This window comes from Trichomycterus rosablanca, chromosome 22 (assembly GCF_030014385.1).
Source record: "Trichomycterus rosablanca isolate fTriRos1 chromosome 22, fTriRos1.hap1, whole genome shotgun sequence".
NCBI lineage: Eukaryota > Metazoa > Chordata > Actinopteri > Siluriformes > Trichomycteridae > Trichomycterus > Trichomycterus rosablanca.
Genome location: NC_086009.1, coordinates 21,273,089 through 21,285,289, shown reverse-complemented (window position 1 = coordinate 21,285,289; position 12,201 = coordinate 21,273,089). Strand labels below are relative to the sequence as shown.

The 12,201-nt window shown below is 38.6% G+C and overlaps 1 protein-coding gene across 1 annotated transcript; it reads right to left on the bottom strand.

Moving 5' to 3' along the window:
• Positions 1-7,652: 7,652 nt before the first annotated feature.
• On the bottom strand, positions 7,653-11,208 carry noa1 (nitric oxide associated 1). The gene is made up of 7 exons (XM_063018674.1): positions 9,836-11,208; positions 9,269-9,433; positions 8,896-9,104; positions 8,666-8,797; positions 8,322-8,438; positions 8,127-8,244; positions 7,653-7,959 (listed from the first exon to the last, which is right to left on the bottom strand). The coding sequence occupies exons 1-7, from the start codon at positions 11,055-11,057 to the stop codon at positions 7,742-7,744; spliced, it is 2,181 nt and encodes a 726-aa protein (XP_062874744.1). The 5' UTR covers positions 11,058-11,208; the 3' UTR covers positions 7,653-7,741.
• Between the last annotated feature and the right edge of the window lie 993 nt (positions 11,209-12,201).

Below are 12,201 nucleotides of genomic sequence, written 5' to 3'. Positions count from 1 at the left end.
GCAAATAAAATCTCCTTGCAAACCAACCATCGCTTTTATTTCTAGTAGCAGCAATAATAAAGCAATAAGTCACGAGAGGCCGTGCGTTACTGTGATTTTAGCACGGGGATGACGTTTTTGGCACGACGCGAAGCGGAGTGCCTAAAACTTCGTTCCCCGTGCTAAAATCATAACAGTAACGCACGGTCTCGAGTGGCTTATTGCTTTTATAAAACGGCGGTAAACATAAAATACAATAAATACAACAATATTTAATTCATAAATGTATTTATTGTGGATAAACTTACAATAAAGCATTCTTCCGCGATGGCAGGTAGTTCCTTAAAAGTGTTGCTAGGCAACATGAAGGCGAAAATAACATTAACTTTCTCTATTCAGTGGCGTATTAATATGGAATGATGTGAGGTGGTCCTAGGTGTGCGTTTATCGGGGATTTTACAACGGCTTCGAACGCGGCTCAGCCAATCAGATTTTAGGACCGGAACTATCCGTTTTATAACAGTAGTTTTAGTATCAGTCATAATTATAGTAGCGGTGTTGCTCTTAAAATAAGGACTAAGTTTTAGTTTATTATTTTACCAGAAGATGGAGACACAGTACAAGTGGAATCTTGAACAATCTGAAAGTGCTCGTCCGTTATTTGTGGCCTCTCTGAGTAACACCAAACATTAGTGATAAAGTGAACATCACCTAACTGAGTCTAAATTATAATAGATTAGTCTAAAACAAGGTCGTTTGTTTGTTTATTAGAATTTTAACGTCATGTTTTACACTTTGGTTACATTCATGACAGGAACAGTAGTTTATCTTCACACAAGGTTAATCAGTTCACAAGATTATATCGAACACAGTCATGGACAATTTAGCATCTCCAATTCACCTCACTTGCATGTCTTTGGACTGTGGGAGGAAATCGGAGCACCCGGAGTAAACCCACGCAGACACGGGGACCGGACCGCCCTACCTGGGGATCGAACCCAGGACCTTCTTGTTGTGAAGCGACAGTGCTACCCACTTAGCCACCGTGCTGCCCAAAACAAGGTCGAAAACATGGAATCAACACTGAGGGGAACAAATCTACAAGTTTGGGCAGGTGGGTCTTTTATGCCATTCTAAACATTCCTGTCAAATTAGCTGATCTGAACACAAACAGGTTCAAACATTACGCAAAGCTAATAAGTGGCTTATTTATTTATCATATTTACACCAGTATATTATGGGGACATTTTAAGCATACAGTGGTGCTTGAAAGTTTGTGAACCCTTTAGAATTTTCTATATTTCTGCATAAATATCATCAGATTTTGATTTACTTTATCCTAAAAGTAGATAAAGAGAACCCAGTTAAACAAATGAGACAAAAATATTGTACTTGGTCATTTATTTATTGAGGAAAATGATCCAATATTACATATTTGTATTACATATTTCAGTATCTGATGCGACCACCCTTTGCAGCAATAACTGGAACTAAATGTTTCCGGTAACTGTTGATCAGTCCTGCACACCGGCTTGGAGGAATTTTAGCCCATTCCTCCGTACAGAACAGCTTCAATTCTGGGATGTTGGTGGGTTTCCTCACATGAACTGCTCGCTTCAGGTCCTTCCACAACATTTCCATTGGATTAAGGTCAGGACTTTGACTTGGCCATTCCAAAACATTAACTTTATTCTTCTTTAACCATTCTTTGTAGAACGACTTGTGTGCTTAGGGTCGTTGTCTTGCTGCATGACCCACCTTCTCTTGAGATTCAGTTCATGGACAGATGTCCTGACATTTTCCTTAAGAATTCTCTGATATAATTCAGAATTCATTGTTCCATCAATGATGGCAAGCCGTCCTGGCCCAGATGCAGCAAAACAGGCCCAAACCATGATACTACCACCACCACCATGTTTCACAGATGGGATAAGGTTCTTATGCTGGAATGCAGTGTTTTCCTTTCTCCAAACATAACGCTTTTCATTTAAACCAAAAAGTTCTATTTTGGTCTCATCCATCCACAAAACATTCTTCCAGCAGCCTTCTGGCTTGTCCACGTGATCTGTAGCAAACTGCAGATGAGCAGCAATGTTCTTTTTGGAGAGCAGTGGCTTTCTCCTTGCAACCCTGCCACACACACCATTGTTGTTCAGTGTTCTCCTGATGGTGGACTCATGAACATTAACATTAGCCAATGTGAGAGAGGCCTTCAGTTACTTAGAAGTTACCCTGGGGTCCTTTGTGACCTCGCCGACTATTGCACGCCCTGCTCTTGGAGTGATCTTTGTTGGTCGACCACTCCTGGGGAGGGTGACTGTGGATTGGTGGAGTCCAAACTCTTTAGAGATGGTTTTGTAACCTTTTCCAGCCTGATGAGCATCACCAATTCTTTTTCTGAGTTCCTCAGAAATCTCCTTTGTTCGTGCCATGATACACTTCCACAAACATGTGTTGTGAAGAGCAGACTTTGATAGATCCCTGTTCTTTAAATAAAACCGGGTGCCCACTCACACCTGATTGTCATCCCATTGATTGAAAACACCTGACTCTAATTTCACCTTCAAATTAACTGCGAATCCTAGAGGTTCACATACTTTTGCCACTCACAAAGATGTAATACTGGATCATTTTCCTCAATAAATAAATGACCGAGTACAATATTTTTGTCTCATTTCTCTAACTGGGTTCTCTTTATCTACTTTTAGGACTTGTGTGAAAATCTGATGATGTTTTAGGTCATATTTATGCAAAAATATAGAAACTTCTAAAGGGTTCACAAACTTTTAAGCACCACTGTATTAATATACGGTGATTACAGCCTTGGTGTATGTCAGAGACAAGATGCCAATAGAAAATAATAAATCAGCACAACATTTTCAGTAGAGAAGAATCTTATTCAGAACCACATTCAAGTGGTTGAGGAACTTTGTATTAATGTCCATGGTTTTAAAACAGGATGTTTGACAAGCTTATTGTCAGATTAGCTTTATTTTAAAATGTGCTACATTGGCACATGTTGGGTAGGGGTGTATATTAGGCAGTTAGTGAACAGTTAGTTGGTTAGTTATTTGAGATTGGTGTGATGGAAGCAGAAAAAATAGTTGTAAATAAGAGTCTGTTCTTTTTACTGATCAAAATATAATTATTAGATGATTATAATTTGGGGGTGGTATGTGCTGGGCACTGATGTATTACGTTCTTTCTACAGATTTGATTTACAAAGTGCGAGGTTTAATGCTTGAGCACTTCTCAGATCTTCAGCTGTGTGTTTCAGTGCTGCTTCAGGCTCTGATTCTCACTACTGAGTGAAAATAGATCAGAAACCAGGAGTAGAATTTGCATTTTGAGTTCTCCTAAATGTAAATGATCTCTAACATGGATGAATAACTCACAGATTGGAGTAAATGGCTTCTTTTTACACAATAATTATTATTACTGTCACAATTATTAAAGACCCTTAATTCAGAAAAGTTGGGACAATATGAAAATAAGCTATTTCATATCGTACCTTGCAAACTTAAGTGTTTTAGTATATTTAAAAGTGTTTTAGTATATTTATGCTTTAGTTCCAGCAATTTAAAACAAAAACTGCTTTAACACTATTAAATGATTCAAAATTTTTTGAAAATGACAATTCTATTATGTGCAGATCAAGGGTCAAGGCAGGTCAGTTTGCAAAAGTAAAAATACACAAAAGATCCAACAGTTTTAAGACAATTTTTATACATTGAAGTTATTAAATAGAAATCTGCTGCTTTTATACGTAAAAACAGGCATATGTGCATGGTGTGCAATACTAAAGGGTGACAGTGTCAGTATAAGAGTTGTAGTATGTACTGTGGGTTACACTTGATAATATACAACTTGTTTTAGAGCAATATGATAAAAGCTATTGAAGTTATTAAATAGAAATCTGATGTTTTTATACAAAAAAAACAGGCATGTGTGCATGCATGGTGTGCAATACTAAAGGGTGACAGTGTCAGTATAAGAGTTGTACTATGTAACGTGGGTTACACTTGATAATATACAACTTGTTTTAGAGCAATATGATGAATATTTTAAAAACCATTGAAGTTATTAAATAGATATCTGTGGTTTTTATACATAGAACAGGCATGTGTGCATGGTGTGCAATACTAAAGGGTGACAGTGTCAGTATAAGAGTTGTAGTATGTAATGTGGGTTACACTTGAACAATGCTCAATGAGTGATTGTAAAACCTTCAGGTATAATATATAATACATAATATTAACAGATTTAAGAAATCCAGACAAATATCTGTATCTGTACATAAATGGCAAAGACAAAACCACAACAAATATCTGTGACTTGTGATCATAAAAGTCACGTTAATAATAATAATAATAATAATAAACATCAATTATCGTGTTTACAGGCTTTTATTTTAGCATTTAATGTACTTCTACCCCAATTTACATATTTAAAATAAATACATAGTTTATTGATAGTTAATAACGTGTGTAAAATTGAAATAATTATCAACTAAATGTATTACTGTAAAACTTTTTATTTAGACTTTTTACATGTAATACAGCACAAACTGCCTGATTAAATAAAATGTCACAATAAACATGAAAAACACAACAACCATAATAATAATTCATGTCAGGCATCAGGGTAGCATACAAGTATCATTAAATGATTACATCTCACACTGAAATGCAAAAGTCACATGTTTTTATGTTACTGGAAATGATTTAAATATGCAAATGTGTTCAGAATGAAGAGGAATGTCTTTATAACCAGGTGGCAGAATCTTATACATGTATGAACCTCTGGTTACGGTTTCATGGGCACCAGAGAAACAGGAAGCATCTGTTCTCTAAACTGGAATGGTGTGAAACATGTAAAATGACTGATGGTAAAAAAAAATCTATTAACTTTCAGCAGCATTAAGCAGCATTAAGATTTCAGCAGCTGCGCTCATACAAATTACAAATAATTTAGAGTTCAAATATCAAAACAGTATTTCTGTTTTATTTTGAAATAATGATTTTAACATCCAACACTAAAATGTTTGTACTGCTGCTGTCCAGCCCAACTTGTGCTCAGTCAACTCAATTGACTATGACCACATATTTGTTTATTCATTACTGATTTATTATTATTAAGCCATGGGGGGTCCTGTCATTCTAAAATATGCATTACTTTAACAATTTGCGATGGGAAAACACTGATGGATCCTAACAAGATCTAGTGAGTGGAATGTAATCTTTTGTTAATAACATATCAGTGTAAAGAGGGAGGGAATCATAATGAAACGTTAACCTTTTAAATAAATAATATTGCTGAACAAAACAAAGTTTGGACCCATAATGTAGACAAAATAAACTTCCACTATAGTGAGAGAGTGCAGTATGCAGTATGACATGCAGTATGAATAATGAGATGTAGCCTAGTAGTGATTAACTAGATTGGATGCTGTGGATCCTGTTTGTACCCACACTCGCTCATGAGAGCCTCCAACCTTCAGCTTCACTTGTGATGTTTAGTTTAGATACTGAATGAGCGACCAGGTCTCAGTTCTAATGCTCTAATCTAATTTGCATTTATGGCATTTAGTCAAACTGACTTACAGTATTGTAACAGTATATTATCTAAGCAATTGAGGGTTTAGGGCCTTGCTCAGAGGCTCAACAGTGACAACCTGACAGTGGTGGGGCTTGAACCAGTGACCTTTCGGTTTCTAGTCCAGTACCTTAACCACTAGACAACAACTGCCTAATCTGACAATTTTCTTCAATCTAAGTGAACATGAACAGCTCTTAAAAAACCCCTCAGCAACACTGCTCACATTCAGAATTAATTCTACTCTCTATTTCTTAATATAACGTTTCCTAAAGTCTCTTGTTTAACTTCTTTTTTTTAATAAATCTCTCTGGAACAACTGCCAGCATACCAGCTCAGGCAATAAGACTCACAGACTGAGCACTGAAGTGTTATTAACTCAGGCTAATATAGTGCTGAGTACACGTGTTGCTAATGAGCGTTGATGAGCGCAGTGTTTCATGGGAAATGTAGTTATTCCGCTTGGCGCTTATTTAAGTGTCAGTGTCATTTAAAAACACAACAAACTGTATAAATTATTATCAAATTACTTTCAGTGATGTTTCTATGATGAAGCCAAAGAGTTCAAACAAACGATTAAACTGCACGTCAGAACTTTGCATTCTCTAAATACGCCTCTGTATTAAACCCTTGTGGAAATTTTGCCATCTAGTGGTAGAAAGTAACAACTGCAGTTTAAATGGAAATTTGCCATCTAGTGGAGAATGTATGGCATTACATCAGCTCTAATAAAACCCCAACTAACAAAATTACGTTTTGAGAACATTCCCCAAACGTTCCATTTTGGTTGTGGGAACGTTGCATTGGAATTTTGTGCAGTTTTCTTGATGTTCTCAGTACGTTTTTTTTTAAGTTATGAAAACGTTCATAGAACGTTACCTAAACCTCATTTGCAACCATAATTTAACGTTCTGGGAACGTTGTCTTGGAATGTTCTAAGAACATTTTAAATAAGGTCCTCTGAACGCTCCCTTAACGTTCCATTTTGGTTGTATGAATGTTTCATTAAAACCTTCCCTCAAGGTTATTTTGTCAGTTTCTTGTCAGTTTTCTTAAAATTCTCAAGACATTTAATACAAGTTAAAGAACATACCCAAAAACATTTTAAAATGTTTTAAATGTTACTTTAACATACTTTTAACATAACTACAAATAATGTTAATCCAAGACAATGTTAATCCCTCTGTCTCTGTGATATATTGGATAAAGGAGATTGCAGGCAGTGCAGGCATGTAGATTACACTCGATAAAATACAACTTGTTTTGGAGCAATTTCATAAATATTTTAAAAGCTATTAATATGCTGAATACTCTAAATGCTAATGAATTTATGAATAAAAATCAGTTTCTTATTATGTAATAAAGGGTAAAAGTGTCAGTATAAGAGTTGTAGTACGTAATGTTGGTTACACTTGATAAAATACGACTGAACACAATTATGAGCAGTTAAGGGCCTTGCTCAGGGGCCCAACAGTGTCAACTTGGCAGTGGTGGGGCTTGAACAGGCAACCTTCTGATTACTAGTCCAGTACCCTAACCACTGAGCTATCATTACATGCAAACTCCACACAGAAAGAACCCGGGCCTCCTCACCTGGGGATCAGTGCTACCCACATAATATTATTATATTATTATTGAGCACTGATGTGTCCTGCTGTAGTGTTAGAAGTTACTACATTATAAAATGGACAATTTGAAGTAGCAAATACAATCTAAAGTAAAAATATGGGGTAAATATATTCTATATTCAAATCTTTAATTTGCCCAGATGCTTTAGTTTCCACATGTACACAACGTCAATGTGATTGGTCTTTAGTTTTGAAATTTAGAATGAGGAAAAATGCAGAATTTACTAGTTTAAAGTAGAAAAGAAATCGCTAAAGGCTGCTATAGTTTAAAACAGAACTAGGGAGAAGTCGCCGTCTAGTGGTAAAAATCAGCTACTACAGTTTAAAGCGGAAATGTGCCACCTAGTGGCAAATGTATAACATTACAGCAGCTCTACAAAGCGCTGATGAGAGACTGGAAAACACAGAACATTTCACTTTTGGACAAATAACTGATGCACCGAGACACTACAGTTTACAGAAATATTTATTAATATATACACATAAAACATGATTATTGCAAATAAACATTCTGCTGTTTTCAAATTCTGATCTCATTCTCATTTCTTCTTGCTCTCTGCCCGTGCTAACAGGTTGGTATCAAGCAGCGTCTGTGGTTTCTTGGTCCTGTAGGCTGGAGATTTGGGAATCCGAGGCCCCTTTACAGTGACAATGTGTGGAAGAAGTGGAGGATTTCGCAGACAAATCCCCGCCCCCTCGGGTGCATGACCTCTCAGCAGTAGACGCTCCCCTTCTGCCGCTGTTACAGCAACCCAACCTGAGGAGGAACTTTAATCATTAGAAATTTTATACACATTTTTATAAACAAAGAGTGGTGGGGTTCGGGAAAGAAGGTGAATCTTCTCATGTTTGGTTCCTTCACATGAACAGTGGTCTCTTTCTGGAACAGTGGGCGCTCCGTGTGTGCTGTTGTCTCCGAATTACCTGCTGAAGAGAGTTTGATGTCCGTTACGGCGGTGTTGATTCCTCGACCCTCGAGCTCGAAATCCTGAGACACCAGAGGAGGAAACTGCTTCATCCGCTCCTCTCCACCCATCGGCACCTAAACAGGAAAGAGAATAGGGTGAGTTTGATATCAACAGGACTGAATACATACAGTGTATTCCAGCACTAACTCACCACCAGCAGCGGGTTCCCGGCGTGTTTCTGGTAGACGGCGTCGGCTTTCTCCAGACTGCTGATGTGGACGGGGATTTGGGACGAAGCCACGACGCTAAACCAGCACGGCTGATTCCCCTGCGAGAGGAGAGGAGAGATTTTAACACGCAGCAGAATCACGCGGGTCAGCGTTTCATCTGACCGCAGATCACAGTGTGATGCCACCGTAACATCACCACTGGTATCGGCATTCCTCAAGTTCCAGGGGTTTTAATCCCAGGCTGGCAGTTCATGGACCTGGCTATTGAGTGGACACATCAGTGCCCCCTTAGTGCAGGTCCCAATTACAAATAAAAGATTCTCACCTCCAGATAATCGATGCGTGCCAAAGCTCCCAGAAACAACACCATTCCAGGCTTGAGGACAAACGTCCTGGGCGTGATGGCATGCGTGGGCACCACCAGCTTCACCTCCTTTTCGTTCAGCAGGCTGAGAATCTGCCGATCACCAAGCAACAAAACAGAAAAATACGGATTTAATACGACGGTCACGCCAAGATACTCTCAGAACACGAAACGCAGCGTGACGCTCTCACATCGTTCTCTTTCATGATGCCCGGCGTGTCGTAGAACCAGTGGGCATCTTTGATCTCGTTGTAGCTCAGCTCGGACTCGGGTTCGGGATCCGGGCTGGGTTTGCCCCACGTGTCGTCGTTCAGGTCCTCTCCGAAACTGAGGGTATCTGGGTCGAACTCCACCAGGTCTCTTCTGGAGGACTGAACGCGGAACGTCCGTCCAACACGACCTGCAAATCAAACCAGCCGTGCAGCTTACAAAATAAATCACATATGTATAATAAATCATAATCATTTTTAATTCACTGCTGCTCATTACAGAAACGTTCGATTCCACTATAATGTTCTACCTGAAAACAGCTTCATTAACCTCCGTTATCTCTCCCACTCTTACCGATCAGGTAGCCCTGCTTGCGGAAGCGCTGGATTCTCTCAAGCTCTTCGGGGTCGAGATCCTCCTCCGTCTGAAGCGCCGTCTGTCTGAGTCTCTCGGCTCGTCTCAGCAGCCTGTACGGTGTCGGGTTGATGATGGGAAATTTCAGCAGGTTCAGAGTCGTTCCTATTACAAAAGAACAGCAGCAAGATGATGTTTCTGTACAAGCATTTCACAATTTCACCAATCCTGCTGCTGTGTGAAGCATCGCGACCTTAAATATGTTATTAAATGAGTAAAATAATCAAGTTCATTTCCGTTAACCTTTAGGCTGAACCACACTGACAAAGTCTCACATAGAAACTCTGAGAGTGTGATAAGAAGGAATGAAAATAATCATCCTTTATACTCCCATCAGTGGAAGTATCGTGGTCAGGTGTGCACATACTTTTGACCATTTAGAGAATATCAGACTGGATTTAGATAGAGCAAGGGCATCACTAATGGATCTGTCTGGTTTCAATCTGATCTTGAAACTGAAGAAAATCAGTTTGAATAAAAGCTCGGCACTGATGGACCACGCCTTACCAGGCCAGGGTGATATGGTGGCTTTGTGGATCACATCTGAAGCTCTGGACTTGCAGTAATCCGACTCCAACAGGGTGTTAAACAAGGTCGACTTGCCAGCGTTGGCAGTGCCAACCAGATACACGTCTCCTGTATATTTCCACGAGGTCTGGAGTCTGGTGATCAGGTTCTCGATGCCGTAGCCCGTCTTTGCGCTGATCAGATGAACATCTTTGGGATCTCGGACCGGGACGCCGGCGTCCTCGCAGTGCTGCACCAGCTGCCTCCTGATCCGCTGGAGGTAACTCTGGGAGTCACCCGGCAGCAGGTCGGCTTTGTTTCCCAAGATCACGATGTGCTTGTTCTTTCCCACGAGATGCGGCAGGTCCGGAATGATGGAATCTGGAAGGTCGAGGAGATCCACGATGAGCAGGACCAGCGCTTTTTCAGGTTTGATACCGCTCACAATTTTAACGTACTCCTCTTTGGACATGGTGATGTTGAGAGCTTTCTGATGGTGGGTGAGGAGGAAACAGCGCTGGCATATCGCCCTGCTGAGCTCCTCCTCTTCTAATAGTTGCTTATATTTCTCACTGGGCAGATACCCTGGAAGTTCAGATGCCACACAGTGCATGACGGCTCCACAGCCCGAGCATGAGATGTCACTGACGGGCATTTCGGCGTCAGGGTTTCCAAAGGTCTTGTGCTCCTTCTTGGATTTCTTCTTTTTGGAGCGCTCCAATGGAAATCCTACATCGTGGAACTCTATATGCGATTCCAAGTCTATCTTCTCCTCTGGAACATCTTTTAAAGATCTTAGCTGCATCTCGAGAGCTTTTTTCTTCAATCCAGTTCCAGTCTTTTTGTGCTGCTTTTCTTCGTTCACACTTCCTATCTGATGAACCTCCTCAGGGATTGGATCTTCCTCCTCTGGGGATTCAGAAAAGTCCAAAAAGACAAATTCTTCCTCCTTGTCAGGATCCACAGATGTATAAGTCTCAGAAACGCTTCTTTTAGAGGAACCTGGTGCCTCCTGAGCTTTCTTCTTAGTGCTGTAAAATCTTAAACATTCACTCCTGTATGAATTACACCCGTGATTTTTGGGTTGGAACACACAACAGAGGGCTGAAGGGGGTGAACGCCCCCCTGTAAAGCCAGTCTGCTGATGATGCCTCCATACTGGTCCACATCTCACAGTCTTACAACTAATCCTGAACCTCAGGACCTGCACTAACTTCAACATGATCAAAATAATAACCAATTATTACACACTCTCTCTATATATACATACTCTCCCTATACACACACACACTTTCTATACACCCACACACACTTTCTATACACCCACACACACTCCGTGTACACACAATTACACAGTAGATCATTGCTCGGTGTGTAAAAGCTCCGCCGACATTGAACACACGTGAATTACGCAGAAGTGTTTTTCTGTCGCGCTAAAATGACGTCACGAGAGGTACATAATAAGAGCGGTTACAATTTTTGATACAACACCGGCATGAAAAACTCGCATATGAACGAATATTTAGTTTACATGTAACAACAGTATAATAATAATAAATAAAACCTCTTGACAATAATAAAAAAACCTCAGTTATTAGTGTTGTTTTCTTTTTGTCAGACTATCCGGTGTTTGTATATTCCTTATATTAATGTTTGTATTATTTGTTTCTATTTAGTAAATCAAGTAATTATATAAATCTTATGCTGTTTATTTCATGCATTTATGTAAGGTTACATTTCTTCAAAAGCTTATTATTTTATTTATGACTTTATTGCTAAAAATTAAAGTTATATTTTATACATGTTTACATTAGTTTAATAGATTATTAAATCATTGATTTATTTATGACTAGTACATACAACTTAAGATATTAAATTATGGATGGAATAAATACGTTTAGGAAAACGTGATTTGTGTTAAATGACGTTGGAGGTGTTTCATTATTATTTTTTATTTAAATATATTGATAAACTGATTCAGATTGATTAATACATTATTGTTTTTAATAGTTTATCAGAATTAGAATTAGAATCTTTATTGTTCGCCAAGTACCAGATGTACAAGGAATTTCTCTTGGTGCAGGTGTCAACAAACATACATAAAATAATAAATTAGAAATAATACAAAAGGAATACTATATATATAAGCATAGAATTAAAATTAAAAATTGTGGCAGTGACATAAACAACAACAGGCACTGTGCAATGGAGATATACACTGACACTGACAGTACACTGACAGACCTAAGTATAAAATAGAAATTGTATATTATACATAAACATAGGATATACAAGTATTTACAAGTATTTTATATATTTTAAGATTTTTTGTTTTTTTTCTGAGGATTTATAAAAAAAGATATATA

What these genes read in the sequence shown, in the direction of transcription:
- noa1 (XM_063018674.1), bottom strand. Translation starts at nt 11,057, where the DNA reads ATGTTGAAGTTAGTGCAGGTCCTGAGGTTCAGGATTAGTTGTAAGACT. An exon ending in CAAGCAGGGCTACCTGATCG is followed by an intron (nt 9,105 to 9,268) that starts GTAAGAGTGGGA and finishes TTTGATTTGCAG; the next exon opens with GTCGTGTTGGACGGACGTTC. An exon ending in CATCAAACTCTCTTCAGCAG is followed by an intron (nt 7,960 to 8,126) that starts GTAATTCGGAGA and finishes GTTCCTCCTCAG; the next exon opens with GTTGGGTTGCTGTAACAGCG.